Below are 19,712 nucleotides of genomic sequence, written 5' to 3' on the forward strand. Positions count from 1 at the left end.
TTTATCTTCAACCTCCTCTTCTACCAAGGCTTTAACCACACTTTTAAAAAGAAAATCCTACATAAACCGTTTTCAGTATTTCATGGTTTTGGTGATGTAACAACTTAAATTATACTCACTTACCTCCATTTAGTGGTATACGGTGCTGTTTTCTGGCCATCCCAGCCTGATTTCTAATTAGTTCATAATTTGATCGTTTATAGTTTGCCCATAGCTCTTCCAGCTTGGCTCATTCTAAGGTAGTTCTAAGAGTCCTCTCTCCCTCAAAGGCAGAACAGCCCTGAAATTTTCCTTATGAAAATGACAGTGAAATAGGGAAATACAGTGCCTGGATTTGTTTCAGCATACCACCTTCTCTTCATGGGAAATCCTCTATTTACCTAAGACTCCTAAGACTTAAAGGAAGGTAAAGCTATTTTTAGAGGCAATTTAGATAAGCAGATACTTAACACCCCATGGGCTTCTGGGGGTGCCATTCAGATGTAAATTCTGGTTGCTAATTTCTTATGTAAATTATTGGTAGGTTCCTACCCTGCTGGGAGGCAGTTGATTGTCTAAAGGGGTAAAGGGCCGCCAGATTTTAGGCCTCCAAATACTGCTTTGATTAGTTTGTGTTTACAGCTGTTTCAGTAAACTTCCCCTCCCCCATTTAGATTACTCTGTAACCTTCAAGCTGGAGATAATTGGAGAATGCAAAATCTGGTTCTGTGAAGTGAAAACCTTGGCTATTAAGGAAATGCAGATGAGGTTTACAAAGAAGGGCTCTGTACTGTGGCTCCCCTTTAAAATTAAAATCACTTGCTGCAAGAGTCTTGATTTTAAGGCAGCATGTCAGTTTTACTCCCAGAAAATGAGTTTGAGAGTAGGGGCAAGTTTGTCAAATAAATTATTTGTGTGCCCCATAACGTACTTTTCTTTCCTTGACTACAGTAAATAGGCTTACACACCGCCCCCCCCTTAGGGTACTTTTTCCCAGGTCCTCCAGTAGCCTCTAAAAGAAAGATCCTATGTTTCTTTCAGGATTAGTTCAGATATAATTTAAAATTACCCTAGAGGGGAGTAATAAGGTTACTTCTTATTTTATCTTAGGTTTTAATTGAGATTTAATATTTATTATATTAATTTTCTGACATATTTCTAATAGTGGGGAAATTGAACTACCTGCTACACCAGATATTTGGATCCTATAGGTCTTGAAATATAATCACATTTCATAGATTCTTTAGCTACTTCTTTAGAGACACACAGAGCTTATTTTCAATCTTTTAAAAAAACTAAATTAAATATTGCTCTTTGCATAATATATTTTTTTCTTAACTGGGGATCCCTGATCATATATTTTGTATATAATTAGTTGATCTGAATCACAAGAATGAAGGTTTGGAGGAAACAGTCCAGACCCTTGTGAGCATATTCTCAAACTAACTACAAAGTGAACTCAGGAACTTTTCCTTGCCTTTGCAACCATTTCTGGCCTTGGATTGATTTCTTCGTGACCCTGTTCCTGGACTCAGCCTTGCCTTTTCTTTCTCACCTATTCTCTTTCCTCTCAATTAAATCACCTGTGTGGCTTGTGCTGGTGATTAACTGGAAGGCAAGAAGATAAAACAGGACATTTTAAAAATGGACTTTTAAAAAAATTTAAGTGTAGTTGATTTATAATGATGTGTTAATTTCTGCTGTACAGCAAAGTGATTCAGTTATACACACACACACACACACACACACACATATATTCTTTTCCATTATGGTTTATCACAAGATACTGAATACAGTTCCCTGTGCTATACAGTAGGACCTTGTTGTTTATCCATTCTCTATATAATTTGCATCTGCTAACCCCATACTCCCAATCCATCCCTCCCCCTTCCTTGACAACCACAAGTCTGTTCTTTGTCAGACTTTAAGAACAGTTTTAGATTTACAGAAAAATTGCTAAAATAGTACAGAGTTTCTGTATATCCCCACAGTTTGCCCTATTGTTAGCATGTTACATTACTAGTAATTTTAGTAATAATGAAAGTCTGTAGTTTATTTGTGTTCTTTAGTTTCGACCTAATGTCCTCTTTCTGTTCCAGAATCCCATCTGGGATACTACATTAGATTTAGTTGTTATGTATCCTTAGGCTCCTCAGGCTCCTCTTGGCTGTGACAGTTTCTCAGACTTCCCTTGTTTTGGCTGACCCGGACAGTTTTTGGGATTATAGGTCAGGTATATTCTAGCAGACCTTCTATAGGAATTTGTCTGATCTTTTTCTCCTGATTAGACTGGGGTTATGGGTTTGGGGGAGGAAGATCACAGAGGTAAAGTGCCATTTTAATCATACTATATCAAGGGTACGTACTATCAACATGATTTATGACTATTGATGTTGACCTTGATCACCTGGCTGAGATAGTGTTATCTCCACTCTCCCCCCGCCCTGCCCCCATTACCATACTGTGGAAGAAAGTCACTGCACTCAGCCCACACTTAAGGAATATGGAGTTATGCTCCACATCCTTGAGGGCAGAGTATCTAATACATTATTTGGAATTCTACTGCATGGAAATTTGTCCCTTCTCCCTTGTTTATTAATTTATATAGTCATTTATTTATATCATTATACATTTATGAATATTTATTTTATGTTTTGGGTTATAATCCAATACTACTTTATTTTATTTTTTTGCTCCAATTTTTCCAGTTTTGGCCATTGGTTGCAATTTCAGTTGGTTCCTGTGCCCCTTTTATATGCTCCCATGATTACGGTTTTCTTTTTAGGATAAAATAGGACATTTTCTCTTTTCATTGTCACAAGCACTTTCTGAAAAAAATTTTAAGAGGAGGTTTGTTTCCTCCTTCTATGAGAAAAACATTCTTCTCCTAGAATCGTCATTAATAATTATTACTTTTCACCTCTAGGTGTCCTCATATCATAAATGGGAAAACCTTCAAATGCTGTAGCACTGAAAGCTATTTGTGCTTCTTAATTTGAGTGGACTGTGTAGTTTTCATTATACCACAGAAATCACTCTGAAATCATCTTTCTTCCAGAGAAAATCCTGCTTTCTTCAGATATTTTCCACACTGACTGTGTCTTCTCTACTCTATCCCTGTTTAGCCCAAAACTGAAATTGTACTTTTCCCCCTTAATCTCCCTTTGGCTGCAATGTATTGCTTTGAGAAAGCTCATCAGAAATGTCACTCTCTAATCAAGGGACACCTTTGTGACTTGCAAAACCATGAATTTTAAGGATTCATCAGCAGGTGTGAGAGAGGTGGATGCTGACATAGCCCATGGCTGGCAGGGGCTACTGTGTCAAGTAACCCCCAGGATTCAGCCTGGAAAGTTGAGTGATGAGACTCAGCAAGGATAGGCAAGGAAGAAGCTATAGGAGAGGGTCCTACATCAGACCAGGGAAGGTGAAGCATTCTGTGAGTCAGAGTGATGTTAACAAGGACGAAGGAGGCTGTAACCTGGAGTCAAGAGACCTGGGTCCCAACTTGGTGGGTTGCTGGGTATTTGACCTTGGGCTGTTTTCTTAACCTTTATGGGCCCTAGCTTCCTCATTTACATACTAAAGAGATTGGGATAGATTAGTGTTACCCAATCTTTGATTTACAAATCTCTCATAGTAATACATAATCTTTTGAACCCCCTAGGAATTTAAAAACTAATTCTGTCACTATATGGCATGTGATAAAGAATAGATTTTAAGTAGAAAATATTTATTTTAGATTAGTATATTAATATTTTCTCATGCATGAATAATATCAGAGTATATTGCCTACATTTTATCATTCAGTCATTGCTGTTTAATTTACTTTAAATTGGTTGTGTAAGGAAAAGCATGTTTTGTTGACAAATTCAAAAATAAAATATTATACTTTTGGGGGTGTGGAGAAGGGGAGCCAAGTGTATTTAAATATTTCCGAGCATCAAAAAAAGACTCAAAATCTACTTTTAATACCCAAATTTTGGGGTTTGTATGTTTTAGAATTAAAAGGATGTACTAATTTGTTTTTATAATTTTTGCTCTACGTGATGAAAGTGTTTCAGGCTTTTGTTTGCAGAATTTCTCTACAAATAACATGCTGCTGAAAGAGGTAGCCTTTTTCCTCTTACATGAAAAGCCACATTGGATTATAATCACTAAAATTTTACCTTATCATTGCTTTTTTTTTTTTTTTGGTGCCCCAGAAACATATTGGTGCATTTTATATAATTTTTTTTTTTTTTTTTGCGGTACACGGGCCTCTCACTGTTGTGGCCTCTCCCGTTGCGGAGCACAGGGTCCGGATGCACAGGCTCAGCGGCCATGGCTCACGGGCCTAGCCGCTCCGCGGCATGTGGGATCTTCCCGGACTGGGACACGAACCCGTGTCCCCTGCATCGGCAGGCGGACTCTCAACCACTGCGCCACCAGGGAAGCCCCATTTTATATAATTTTATAATTTGATGAGTGGGGCTGTGGTTGAATCTAACTTTCATATCTAGTAGAGAGCATCTTAGGTACATTTATAAAATGACTGTGTCCATCAAATCCGTGTTCCCTAAGCTTCCCATTATTAGCCAACAGCCCATTATGGGTATATAAATTAAGCAACACATCAATACATGTGACTGATAATAAAATCAATTTTAAAATGTGTAATAATCAAAACCATACATTGATATGGGGTTCAGCTGAGTGAGTCCTGAGTTCGTTCAGCTGATTTCCACTACCCCTACATGTGTAGCATGGAAAGCCCTTAGAACATTCTGTTTTAAAAGTAGGATATTAGGGACTTCCTTGGTGGTGCAGTGGTTAAAATCCATCTGCCAATGCAGGGGACACAGGTTTGAGCGCTGGTCCGGGAAGATCCCACGTGCCGCGGAGCAACTAAGCCTGTGCACCACAGCTACTGAGCCTGTGCTCTAGAGCCCGTGAGCCACAACTACTGAAGCCCACGTGCCCTAGAACCCGTGCTCCACAACAAGAGTAACCACAATAATCAGAAGCCTGTGCACCGCAACAAAGAGTAACCCCCACTTGACAAAACTAGAGAAAGCCCGCACACAGCAACTAAGACCCAATGCAGCCAAAAATAAATAAATAAATAAAGTTATTAAAAATAATAATAATAAACAAAGTGAAAGTAGGATATTAGAATAATTATTTATTAGTTTTCAGAAATTGGTAATGTTATCTATTTTAGTTTCACTTATAGTTCCCAAGTATCATGGAATACCTTTATGAATCTCTGGGATTTTGATAACTACTTGTTGGAAAATCCTGTTATCAGATGACCTTGAGGTTCCATATCACTCTGATGTTCTAAAAAGCTTGTAATAATTTGCAAATTGGTACAGATTGGTACAGACTTTTCTATTCTTTCTAATATGGAATGACTGAAAGTTTAAAAAGGTTGTAGTACTACTTCTTAGTGACAGAGAAAGCTCCTCAAGCATCCTGTTTCCACAATAGGTAATCGTAAACCTCTCATCATTGAATTTTCTACACTATTTGGGAGGGTATTTTATGTTTTGCTTTTTGGAGAAAGTCATAATAAAGGTGCTACCTCCTAGGGGAGATATGTTTCTAGGTTTACTGTCTCTACACAAATTAATAATTCCTTTGATTAAAAAAATTAATGCTTCTTTTAAGACTTTAAAATGCCCCTAGATTTAGTATTTCAGAATTTCATGAAAAAGTTTGTGTTCACCTCTCCAGGTTTTAGCTCTGGATTATAACTATTCTTAAGCACTTTTTTTGGCCAAGTTGAATAATACGCTTTTTACCTGTTCTTATATAGCAAACTTTCCATGTCTTACATCACTGGACATTATGGGACTCATTTTGTAACCTTGGACAAATACTCTCACCTTTCTGAGCCTCATTTTCTCCATATGAAAAAGAGATAGTGATATCTAGCTAGAGTTGTTGACAGAATTAAATGAGAAAATCTCTGCAGTGTTTAGCACTGTACCTGTCTTATGTTAAGCACTCCATAAATTTTAACTGCCACTAGTATCATCATCATCATCATCATCATCATCATCATCTCCCAACTTTCAAACCTGTGAGTTTTGTCCCTTAATGGGGATGGGGACAGCAGATTTTTTAAGGGTTCTATGTATCTATAGCCTCCAAAATATGTTTGTAAACTGAATAAATAATACGACTCACATGTATAAATGACTATTGTCCAAATAAATATAGATGATATTGTGAATAATAAAATACAGATTCATTTAAAGTGTTAAAGAATTCACAATAACATTTTGATATTATTTTTCTCAATTTGTGAACACTAGAAGTTATATTTGAATTTTTTAATGTTAAAAGGGGATCTACAAGCTTGAAATGGTTGAAGCCCAGTGTCTTTATCATTCTAGTCTTTGATTTCTTGCTTTTTCTAATTCATTGTGTCTGCTTTTGAGGTTTAATTATCCAGACCATGCAGCAGATTCCTATGCACCATAGCTTCATACAATGTTTGGATGTTGTTTTCTTTTTATTTCTCATATACTAACTGATGGCATCCAACTGTTTCTTGGCATTGGGTTAACATCATAATATGAATTGATGCTGGGAGAACCTAGCATGGTTCTGGCCCACTTTGTATTGGGCAATAATGATGGTGGTCTCCTCGGGTTTGTGTGTGAGAGTTAGGTGTCCATCCTCCATTGTCCTGGTTTATGTCGGGTACCCACACCTGGACTGATCAGCTATGACCAGAAAGGTGGGATATTCCAGTGGCCCATCTTGGACTGGGTGCCAGCTCCAGCTCAATCTGGAATATCACAGCTGTCCAGGGAAATCACATAACTAGAGTGGTGGGAATCATTTCCCAGAAGATGTGGAGATTGGTGCTTTGTAGCAGAACATAGCTGTCCTCTGTAATATTGTTTTGTAACTATCAGTTCCTTATACATTCTTCTAATTGACTACAAGTGAGTTCTTTGAGGAAGGTATACTTTGTTCAGCTCTATCCCCAGGCTTAGGACAGCATCTGTTGCAAATCATTTTAAATAAATGACGAACTAATGAATTAATGTAATACATTATGGTTACAAAGTGGTTATGTAAGGTTGTTTTTTTTTTTTAACTGGCCATCATCAAAAAATCTACAAACAATAAATACTGGAGAGGGTGTGGAGAAAAGGGAACCCTCCTGCACTGTTGGTGGGAATGTAAATTGATATGTAAGGTTTTGTCATGTCTTACCTAGTGCAAGTAACCTAAACAGTTCTGAGTTCTAGTTCTGATCCATTCATTTATGATTCACCAAACTCCGAGCTTTAGTCTCTTCCTATATGAAATGGAGAACATCTGCATTCTATGACTGTCCCCATTTAGAGAAGTGAATTTTCATTGAAAGTAAAAATACTATGTCATGTGCACATAAAAATTCCATATGTTTTTCAGAGTTTGCTGTGTATTTATCATTTGCTTACTTGGGGATCAGAAAATATAAAGTCATCAGTGTTGGCTAAAACAGTTGGAAATACCTCCTTTTAGTGTCTTTTTAGCTCTGCTCAGAGGAGCACATATGATAGATGTGTCTTTGGTTGGAGTACATGGACTTTAAATTTAGTCCTTAATAGTGATTCCCACAGGTAATCAACTCTCCAAATGGGTGATGAGGAGTTATAAACTCTCTAAACATTCCACTGTGTCCTTTTTACTGTTTTTTAGGTTTTTGTCAAGCAGGAAAGGATTTGCGTTTGGTATCTCTGTGTATGGAACAAATCGACATCCCAGCAGGATTCCTCCTGGTGGGGGCCAAGTCTCCCAATCTTCCTGAACACATCCTAGTGTGTGCTGTAGACAAGCGATTTCTACCAGATGATCATGGGAAAAATGCACTTTTAGGTGAGTATTTCATACCTATAAAATTCCTTCTGAGATAAAGGAGTTAAAATACAAGTTTATTTTAAATTATCACAGAATTTTTAAAATCACAGAATTAGCTGGGGATTACATATTAGTTTAAGAAACACTTTTTCATTTAGTAACTTCTTAAAAATTAGCTTTTACTTTTTTATTAACTCTCAAAACATTCACCTTAATGAAGAGACTTTTTTAAACTAGGCATTAAAGAACACCATACAATTTATCAAAAATAAATATTTTGTGAAATAAAGTAGGATTCACTCTCCATAGAGTCCTTGATCTGGATCTGATATCAAATCAACTCTCAATTATTCAACTGTGGATTATCCACTTTGTAAGTCATTGGTAGTTTTTCTATACCACCCATTATTTCTAACTACACTTGATTGATGTGATTCTCATTTTATATTTAGCATTAGTTCAATCAAGATAACTAGGAATATACCTATGATGTAAAATATTTTAACTTTATGTCAGAATTGTTTTACTTTCTAGTATTACTTTGGACTTTTTTCACAACATAGCTTTCCTACATCATGGGAAATAACAAAGTGTGGGTTTACTTTTTTTTTTTTTTTTTTTTTGCGTTACGCGGGTCTCTCACTCTTGTGGCCTCTCCCGTTGTGGAGCACAGGCTCCAGACGCGCAGGCTCACTGGCCATGGCTCACGGGCCCGGCCGCTCCGCGGCATGTGGGACCTTCCTGCACCAGGGCACGAACCCGTATCCCCTGCATCGGCAGGCGGACTCTCAACCACTGCACCAGCAGGGAAGCCTGGGTTTAGTTTTTAATTCTTTTTTAAATTGAAGCATAGTTCATTTACAATATTATATTAGTTTCAAATGTACGGCATAGTGATTCAATATTCTTACAGATTTTACTCCATTAAAAGTTATTACAGGATAATGGCTATAATTCCCTGTGCTGAAATATATATTCATGTTTCTTATCTATTTTATACTAGTAGTTTGTATCTCTTAATCCCTGACCCCTAACATCGCCCCCTTCCCTTTATCCACTGGTACCCACTAGTTTGTTTTCTATATCTGTGAGTCTGTTTCTGTTTTGCTATATACATTCATTCGTATTATTTTTTGAATTCCATATGTAAGTGATATCATACACTATTTGTTTTTCTCTGTCTGACTTATTTCACTAAGCATAATACCCTCTAGGGTCATCCACGTTCCAACAGATGGCAGAATTTCATTCTTTTTTGTGGCTGAGTAATATTCCATTGTGTGTGTGTGTGTGTGTGTGTGTGTGTGTGTATCACATCTTCGTTATCCATTTTTCTGTTGATGGATACTTAGATTGCTTCCATATCTTGGCTATTGTAAATAATGTTGCCATGAACGTTGGGGTGCATGTGTCTTTTCAAATTAGTGTTTTCATTTTCTTTGGCTATATACCCAGTACAGGAATTATTAGATCATGTAGTAGTTCTATTTTTAGTTTTTTGAGGAACCCACATTACCCTTTTCCATAGTGGCTGCACCCATTTACATTCTCACCAACAGTGTACAAGGGTTTCCTTTTCTCCACATCCTCACCAACATTTGTTATTTGTAGACCTTTTTGATGATAGCCATTCTGACAGGTGTGAGATGATATCATTGTTGTCTTGATTTGCGTTTCTGTAATAATCATCAGTGTTGAGCATCTCTTCATGTGCCTATTAGCCATCTGTATGTCTTCTTTGCAAAAATGTCTATTCAGGTCTTCTGCCCATTTTTTGACTGGGTGTTTTGTTTTTTTGATACTGAGTTGTACGAGCTGTTTATGTATTTTGGATAGTAACCCCTTTTGGTAATATCATTTGCAAATATTTTCTCCCATTCCATAGGTTGTCTTTTCATTTTGTTTATGGTTTCCTTTGCTGTGCAAAAGCTTTTAAGTTTAATTAGGTCCCATTTGTCTCATTTGTTTATTTTTGCTTTTATTTCTTTTTCCTTAAGAGACAGATCCAAAAAAAATATTGCTACGATTTATGTCAGAGTGTTCTGGCTACATTCTCTTCTAGGAGTTTTAGGTTTTAGGTCTTACATTTAGGTCTTTAATCCATTTTGATTTTATTTTTATACATGGTGTGAGGAAATGTTCTAATCTCATTGTTTTACATGTAGCTGTCCAGTTTTCCCAGCTCCTCTTATTGAAGAGACTGTCTTTTCTCCATTGCATATTCTTGCCTCCTTTGTCATAGATTAATTAACCTAGGTGTGGGCTCTCTATTCTGTTGCATTGATCTATGTGTCTATGTGCCAGTACCATGCTGTTTTGATTACTGTAACTTTGTTGTAGAGTCTGAAGTGTGAGGGTGATACCTCCAGCTTTGTTCTTTTTTCTCAAGATTGCTTTGGCAACTCAGGGTCTTTTGTGGTCTCATATGAATTTTAGGATTATTTGTTCTAATTCTGTGAAAAATGTCATGGGTATTTTGATAGGGATTGCATTAAATCTGTAGATTGCCTTCAGTAGTATGGCCATTTAAACAATATTAATTCTTCCAATCCAAGAGCATGGGATATCTTTCCATTTCTTTGTATCATCTTCAGTTTCATTCGTCAGTGTTTTATAGTTTTCAGAGTATAGGTTTTTCATTTCCTTGGTTGAGTTTATTCCCAGGTATTTTATTCTTTTTGATGTGATCTTAAATTAGATTATTTTTCACTCTCTCTTTCTGATAATTCATTATTGGTGTATAGAAAAGCAACACATTTCTGTATGTTAATCTGTCTCCTGCAACTTTGCTGAATTTGTTTATTGGTTCTAATAGTTTTGGGGTAGAGACTTTTGGTTTTTCTATAAAAAGTATCATGTCATCTGTAAATAGTGACAGTTTGACTTATTCCCTTCCAATCTGAATTTATTTCTTTGTCTTGTCTGATTGCTGTGGCTAGGTCTTTCAATACTAGAAGTGGCAAGAGTGGGCATCTTTGTCTTATTCCTGAATTTAGAGGAAAGGCTTTCAGCTTTTCACCTTTGAGTATGATGTTAGCTGTGGATTTGTCATAAATGGCCTTTATTATGTTGAGATATGTTCCCTCTGTACCCACTTTGATGAGAGTTTTTATCATGAATGGATGTTGAATTTTGTCCATTGCTTTTTCTGCATCTACTGAGATGAACATGTGATTTGTATCCTTCCTTTTGTTAATGTGGTGTATCATATTGATTGATTTGCAAATATTGAACCATTCTTTCATCCCTGGAATAAGTCCAACTTGATCATGGTGTATGATCCTTTTATATATTGTTGGATTCAGTTTGCTAATATTTTGTTCAGGATATTTGCATCTGTATTAATCAAAGATATTGGCCTGTAATTTTCTTTTTTTATAATGTCTTGTCTGGTTTTGGCATCAGGGTAATGGCGGCCTCATAGAATGAATTTGGGAAGTATTCCATCCTTTTCAATTTTTGGAATAGTTTGAGAAGGATAGGTATTAGCTCTTCTTTATATGTTTGGTAGAATTCCCATGTGAAGCTGTCCAGTCCTGGACTTTTATTTGCTGGTAGTTTTCTTATCACAAATTCAATTTCACTGCTAGTGATCAGTCTGTTCAAATCATCTGTTTCTTCTTGATTCAGTCTTGGCAAGATTGTATGTTTTTAGAAATTTGTCCATTTCTTCTAGGTTGTGCAGTTTGTTGGTATTTGTAGTATTCTCTTATAGCTTTTTTGTGTCTCTGTGGTATCAGTTGTTATTTCTCCTTTTTCATTTCTTATTTTGTTTATTTGTGTCCCCTTTTCTTCTTGGCGAGCCTGGCTAATGGTTTATCAATTTTGCTTATCTTTTCAAAAAAAAACAGCTCCTGGGATTCATTGATCTTTTCTATTGTTTTTTTAAATCTCTGTATTATTTCTTTCTTTCTGATCCTTATTATTTCCTTCCTTCTGCTGATTTTGGGGTTTGTTCTAATTCTTTTTGGTGGTAGGTTAGGTTGTTTATTTCATATGTTTCTTGTTTCTTGAGGAAGGCCTGTATTGCCATGAACTTCTCTATTAGAACAGCTTTTGCTGCATCCCATAGATTTTGGAGTGCTGTGTTTCCACTTTCATTTGTCTTGAGGTATTTTCTGATTTCCTCTTTGATTTCTTCATTGACCCATTGGTTTTTAGTAGCATGTTGTTTAGTCTTTATGTGTTTGTTCTTTCCCCATTTTTCTGTCTGTAATTGATTTCTAGTTTTATACTGTTGTGCTTGGGAAAAAAATGCTTGATATAATTTCTATCCTCTTAAATTAGTTGAGACTTGTTTTGTGGCCTAGCACGTGATCTTTGCTGGAGAACATTCCATGTGCACTTGAAAAGAATTTGTACTGTGCTGTTTTTGGATGTAATGTCCTGTAGATATCTACTAAGTCCAATGGTCTGTTGTGTTGCCTTATTGATTTTCTGTCTGGATGGTCTGTCCATTGATGTAAGTGGGGTGTTAAAGTTTCTTACTATTACTGTGTTATTGTTGATTTCTCCTTTTATGTCTGTTAGTATTTTCTTAATATATTTAGGTGCTCCTGTATTGGGTGCATATATGTTAAATAGTGTAATATCCTCCTCTTGTATTGATCCTTTTATTATATTATGCCCTTCTTTGTCTTTTGTGTGTTATAGCCTTTGTATTAAAGTCTATTTTGTCTGATGTAAGTATTACTACCCCTGCTTTCTTGTCAGTTTTGTTTGCTGAAATATCTCTTTTCATCCCCTCACTTAAACTCTGTGTGTGTCTTTAGCTCTGAAATGAGTCTCTTGTAAGCAGCATATAAAAAGGTCTTATTTTTTAATCCAGTCAGTCACCCTATGTCTTTTCTGTGTGTCCAATTTTTTATTGTGGTAAAATACACATAACATAAAATGTACCACCTTAACCATTTTAAGTGTACATTTCAGTAGTATTAAGTACATTCAACTTGCTGTGCAAGCATCACCACCATCCAACCACAGAACTCTTTCCATCCTGCGAAACTGAAATTCTGTACCCATTAAACACTAACTCCCCATTACCCCCTCCCTCTAACCCCTGACAACCACCATTTTTCCTTATTTTTTTAATCTGCCCTTTCCCCCCACATCCTAGCCTCTGGTAACCACCATTCTACTCTCTACTACTATAAGTTTGGCTCTTGTTATTATTATTTTTTTACCCTATGTCTTTTGACTGGAGCATTTAATCCATTGACATTTAAAGTAACTATTGATAGATATGTACTTATTGCCATTTTATTACTTGTTTTCTGATTGTTTTTGCAGCTCTTCTCTGTTCATTTCTTCTTCCTTTTGTTTCTTCCCTTGTGGTTTGATTATTTTCTTCAGTAGTTCCTTTCTTTTCAGTTTTTGTGTATCTCTAGTAGGTTTCTGATTTGTGGTTACCATTGGGTTCATATATGTTGACCTATAAGTATATCTACTGTTTTAAACTGGTCATTCATTTAAATTCAAACATATTCTAAAAGATCTACTTTTTTTACCCCCCTCCCACACATTTTGTGTTTTTAATGTCATATTTTACATCTTCATGTGTTTATCCCTTAACCATTTATTGTAGTTATAGTTTTTATAATTTTTTGTCTTTTAATCTTTGTATTGGCTTATTTAAGTGGTTGATCCTCAGTTCTTACTATATATTTGCCTTTCCTAGTGGGATTTTCCATTTTCTGTAGACTTTTACTTCTTTTCTACTTAGATAAGACCCTTTAACATTTCTTTTAGGGTAGGTTCAGTATTGACAAACTCTTTTAGTTTTTGCTTGTCTAAGCAGTTCTTTATCTCTCCTTCTATTCTGAATGATATTCTTGCTGGTATCCTAGGTTGCAGGTTTTTCCCTTTCAGCACTTTGAATGTATTATGCCACTTCCTTCTGGCCTGTGAAGTTTCTACAGAGAAATCATCTGACAGCCTTATGGGGATTCCCTTGTATATGACTCTTTGTTTTTCTCTTGCTGCCTTTAGAATTCTCTATCTTTAACTTTTGTCATATTATTTACATGTCTTGCTGTGGGTCTGTTTGAGTTCATCGTTTTTTGGACTCTCTGTGCTTCCTGAAGCTGGATATCTATTTCCATCTTCAGGTTTGAGAAGTTTTCAGTCATAATTTCCTCAAATATATTTTCTATCCCCTTCTCTCTTCTCCTTCTGGGACCCCTATAATGACAATGTTGGTATGCTTAATTATATCCTAGAGATCTGTTAAATTGTTTCCTTTTTTTTTTTTTTTTTTTTTTTTTTGTGGTACGCCGGCCTCTCACTGTTGTGGCCTCTCCCATTGCGGAGCACAGGCTCCAGACGTGCAGGGTCAGCAGCCATGGCTCATGGGCCTAGCTGCTTCGCGGCACGTGGGATCCCCCCGGACCAGGGCACGAACCCGTGTCCCCTGCATCGACAGGCAGACTCTCAACCACTGCGCCACCAGGGAAGCCCTGTTTTCATTTTTTTAAATTTGTTTTTCTTTTTTGCTGTTCTGATTGTATGATTTCCATTACTCTCTCTTCCAGATCACTTATGAGTTCTTCTGTATCTTAGTCTCCTATTCATTCCTTCTAGTGTGTTTTTTATTTCACCTATTGAGTTCTTTATTTCTGATTGGGTCTTTTTTATATTTTCCAGCTCCTTGTTAAAGTGTTTACTGTGTACATCAATTCTTTTTCCTAATTCAGTTAATATTTTTGTTACCAATGCTTTGAATTCTTTATCTGGTAAATTGTTTATTTCTGTCTTGTTGTTTATTTTTTCAGGGATTTACTCTTGCTCTTTCAGTTGAGAGTAGTTCCTCTGTCTTTTTGTTTTGCTCAGCTTTCCCTGCCTCTATGAATTCAGGTGAAACAGTTACTTATTTCAGTCTTGAAGGGGTGTCCTTATGTGGGAGCATCCCTATACAGACTGCATGTGGCCTATGCCTTTGCTGGGAGAGCTGGATGTGACGTGGATGCAAGTCACATCCTTCCTCAGGGTGTGCTGGCAGCTGTCACATAGGTAGGAGGTGGGGCTGGAGATGGAGTGGCTAGAGGTGAAGTTGGGTGTGATACAGGGCTTCCCCTCTGCTCGGTGGCCATCACCACTGTATCGGGGGCAGAGTCTGACCCCAAGTTGCTGGAGCAGAAGCCATGAGGGTCAGGCTCATGCTGGCTCTTTTCCCTTTAAGTGTGTGTTTTTTCCTCTCCCTGCATGGGGGCCCTTGCCCCAGAGGGGTGGAGTGCTGAAGCAAGTGGGGCCTGTGCAGGCTCTTGGCTCATGTCGGCCACAGACAGAGGTCTGATATACTGCCTCTGCAGTTACCTGCAGCTCCACTCAAATGCAGCCTCTGGGGCAAGTCCCCTTTGTCCCTCACAGCCGATCACTGCCCCGAGGCTCTGCAGTGCAAGTGGGACCCACATGGAGTCTCAGTGTGTATCAGGGGTTGGGCTATGGTGGAACATCTGCGTCAGAGATCTGGAACGCTTCTGACGTGCTGCTTGAGTAAGTGATGGCTGCTACCAACCCACTCAGACGCTGCTGTGGCACCAGGTCACCTCTACATCCCACACTGTGCCACACTGTGACATGGAGTGAGCAGCACCAGAGCTTTCGCTCAGCTTGGACTGGGGTACCTGGCGAGGTGGTTGTGAGAAACCCGGCAGCTGCTAGAGCAGACCTCTCTCCACCTTGCTTGGGGGCAAGCCAGCGTGCACACTCCTCATGAGCATAGTCTAGGCTTCCCTCAGCCCTCCTGTTTGTCTCAGTGGCCCTCCAACCAGCCAAGTGGTATTGTCTCCTCCACGTAAAACCCCAGGACTGGGGCACCCAATCTGTGGCTCAGACCACTCACTCCACAGGGTGGGTGTCCACCCGCATAATCTCTATTTTTCTCTGAGTCTTCTTCTAGGGGCACAGGTCTCGACCTGATCGCTACAGCCTTGGTTGTACAGGAGTCCTGCCAGTTTCCAGTTAGTTTTCAGTGAGAATTGTTCCACGTGTAGATGTATTTTTGATGTGTTCATGGGGGGAAGTGAGCTCCACATCCTCTTACTTTGCCATCTTGATTCAAACCCCTTAAATTAACTTTTAATAATTAAAAAAGCAAATAAGAGGGCATGTAAGGACTTCCAGGGCAGCCCAGTGGTTAAGATTCTTCACTTCCACTGCAGGGGGCACAGGTTCGATCCCTGGTTGGGGAACTAAGAGCCCGCATGCCTGCCATGTGGCGTGGCCTAAAGAAAAAGAAAGGAAGGAAGGAAGGAAGGAAGGAAGGAAGGAAGGAAGGAAGGAAGGAAGGAAGAAAGAAAGAAAGAAAGAAAGAAGGAAAGAAAGAAAGAGAGAGAGAGAGAGAAAGAAGTAAGGAAGGAAGGAAGGAAAGAAGGAAGAAAGAAAAAGAAAGAGAAGGAAGGAAGGAAGGAAAGAAAAAAAGAAAGAAAAGAAAGAAAGAAAGGAAGGAAGAAAGGGGCATGTGAGGTTTGTTACTTTTTTTTGCTGCTGTGTTTCTCTGGAGTTGCTTTTGTTTCTCAGAATTTGTTACTGTAGATAGAATCAGATACATGTCCTCAACACAAATATCAGTAAAAATGAAGAAGAAAGAAGAGGGCAAAGAATTCAAGAATTGTATTTACAGTGAGCTGTGTGTTTGTTTAGCTTGATGCATTCTTCCTAGTTATAAAGCATCATCAGAAAGTCTAGAACTACATAGACCAATATCTTGAGTCAGAAAGTGATCCTGCACATGGTTAATAAACGTTCCTTAAATTACTGTTCAAAGCCTTCTCTTGGTTCATAGGAAAAGAAGTGGTAATTTTCATTTTCCTAGACTCTCATTTGTTAAAATATCCATTTTTTTTCTTTCCGTAAAATTGAGCAGATGGTTTAATATAGACACCTACGGTAAAGTTTATACATTGGACTAAATTAGTAAAGAAGATCCAAGGATTCGTTTGTTCATTCATTCATTCATTCAACAGTATTTGTTCCAAAAATCACGTTAGGTTATGATATGTGGGCACACTAATGATAAGACATAGTCTTTCCCATCACAGAGCTAAGAACCTAGTTGGCTCTGGTAGAACAACTTTGGGAAGCTTCTTTAGCACTTTAAAAGCATCAAAGTTTTATCGAATGGAGCAGTTCATATGTGGCTCTGACTGAAGACATAGAAAAATCTCTTCTAATGTCTTTGTGGTCAATGATTCTTCATGACTAGAGGAATCGTCTTGGAATACATCATGGAACTCACACAGAAAACACCATCAGAATAATAGATTTTATAATCCTTTGTAATTGGGAATATGAAACCAAAGAGCATGGGCTTTGGAATTGGAACTGGGTTTAAATCCCAGATTTTTTAGTTAGCACTTTAAGAACTTGGGCAAGCTACTTATCTTCTTGAAGTCTCAGATTCCTCATCTATATAAAGGAGCCAATAATGCCCACCTGGCAGGATTATAAAGATCAAACAGATGATGTTTATAAGGTAGCCAGTAGTACAGTGCCTGGCATATAGTACTTGCTCTTTAAATGGTAATTATTCTGCCATTCTGTCATATTTATTAAATACCCTTATAGACATGAAACTTTGTTAATAATTTTCTATTAACCACTTCTCCAAGTAAAAGTGTAGTACAGTAAAATGGTAAAAGTTTTCTCTTGAACAAACACAATGAGATTTTTATATGTTCATTACTCTATTGTCAAAAAGTTAATATTCATCTAACAGTTCTTACTTATGATGGTTGATTTTAGTATGCATTAAGATATAGTGGAGGGAATTCCCTGGTGGTCCAGTGGTTAGGACTCCACTCACTGAGGAGGGTCTGGGTTCGATCCCTGGCTGGGGAACTAAGATCTGACAAGCCATACGGTGTGGCCAAAAAACGTAAATATAAAAACAAATAAAATTTTAAAAAGATATAGTGGGAAAATTTTTTAAGCTTAAAATATTCTAGAATCCCTGTGGACTCCAATATCAATTTGTCTAAATTTTTATATAAATTATGCAGATTCCAAAGACTGTGAGGGAGTTAATTTTAAAATAAATTGATCACTTGGCCACGCATATGCCCCAAATCTGTCATGCAATTCGAAGACCTGATTGCTAGAAAAACTAGAAAGATAATTTGGCTGTAAGAGATATTATTTATTGTGATAGTGACAGCAAGAACTTTGAGCAGATAAAATCTCTCTTGAACCAAAGTTAATACAGAAACTATACAGAGTTTTAAAAATGGACTCTAAAGTTCTTACTCTTTTATATTGTTAATTCTCATCATTAATGTGAAGTTTCTCTTCTTTGAAGATTATCCAGATCCATTGCTTTTCTCCCTCTTCATACTCAAGTCTTGCTTTTCACCTCAGAAAACAGGTAGAGGAAAAGATAAAAGATAAAATCTAACCCCAGTAATTTGTTAATTCTAATTCTCACATTAATCTTCGATGAACTACTTGGACCTATCAGATAAGCCTCATTTTTTGGCACTGTCTCTATTTCAGATGAAGGTTCTTAGTTTTATTGTGTTTTGGGTATGTTGCATCTGCCTCAAAGTGTCAGTTTCCTGATCAGATGCTCTTTCTACTTTATTTAGGGTCTTTGGTAATTCTTGGGTCTTCATTTTTCTATTAGAACTAAGCAAACTTTGGAATAAATAATGCTCTCTTCATAATACCTGGGAAAAGGCAGGTTCTATCAAGGCATAATGATCACATCAGGAAGTAAGTTCTGTGGAGGCAGCGGTTTTGTCTTCCTTGTTCAGTGCTAAAAACCTGGTACCTGAAATAGTGCCTAGCACATAGTAGAGTACAGATATTTGTTGGATGGATGGATGGACAGGTGGATAGATGCATGAATTAGTGGATGGATGCATGCATTCATGGATGCGTGGACGGGTGGATGGGTGGATGAATGGTTAGATGGATGGTTGGCTTTAGGAATTTGGTGAACTAGGCAGTCATTGACATCTTTCTTTTTTTGGCCTACAGCTCCAAGGTATTAGACAAATAGCCAAATGCTCTCAAATGCAATCCATCACTGAATATGTTTTAAATAATTTATGAAATTATATTGATGTTTATATTTCTATAAAGTGATGGTAATAAGCTAATTATATAGAATTATTAATTTTATGTAACTGACCAGAAGTTGGGACTATCTCTTGTTCACCACTGTTTTTCCAGTGTTTAGCAAAATGCTTGGCATATAGGTAGGTGCTCAATAAAAAATTATTGAATAAATAATAATAAATTGGAATGCCCATTTCTAAATGTTCTGAATTGATTGTTAGCATCCTGAGATTGGGACATTGTGAGATATTTTGTCTTTAATCCTCATGGTCTCTCTCTACTCTCCTTATATATCTTTGTTAATTATAAAACAGGTTGGTTTGGTGGTTTTAAAAGATTGTATTATTCCATAAGTGAATTTATTTTCAGTTAGTTATTTGTATATAGAGATATTGTGTTTATGAAATTTGGAATGCCCTTATTTGCCATTATGACCATACATGTGTTATGTCCTCATAACTCACAACCAGAAGAACTCACTCTCTTACTGTCCACTTTTCTTCTGTGTAATAAGGGAGATTGAAAAGTCGATTTCCAGTCAAGCAAAACATGACCTCTCATCCTCCCAGCCTTCTCCATTTCTTCTTCTTTCCATGTCCTCTGTTCCAAGAAGATCACTGAAAGTCTTATTTTGTTTGATTAATCTGAGTGAGAATTGTTTGGATGTTAAGTCTAAGGAATAATGAGCTAGTTTGAATAAAGAGGGGTTGAACAGAGAGGAAATGGGACCCTTAGGGAACTTCTGTTCCCCAGATCTCATAGAAACTAGGAAGCTGACAATGCCCTGAGTTTATACATCTCTGTTCGTGCTCTCCTATCTGGAGACCAGCTTC

The 19,712-nt window shown here is 37.3% G+C and overlaps 1 protein-coding gene across 1 annotated transcript in view; it reads left to right on the forward strand.

Moving 5' to 3' along the window:
* The window catches only part of GREB1L (GREB1 like retinoic acid receptor coactivator), a 272,602-nt gene that overhangs the window by 148,234 nt on the left and 104,656 nt on the right, over positions 1-19,712 (forward strand). Inside the window, exon 5 of the mRNA XM_082640432.1 lies at positions 7,666-7,842. Coding sequence (XP_082496558.1) covers positions 7,666-7,842 — 177 coding nt within the window. The remainder of the gene's footprint in view (positions 1-7,665; positions 7,843-19,712) is intronic.

This window comes from Mesoplodon mirus, assembly GCF_964341445.2.
Source record: "Mesoplodon mirus genome assembly, chromosome: 13".
In the NCBI taxonomy this organism is placed as follows: Eukaryota; Metazoa; Chordata; class Mammalia; order Artiodactyla; family Ziphiidae; genus Mesoplodon; species Mesoplodon mirus.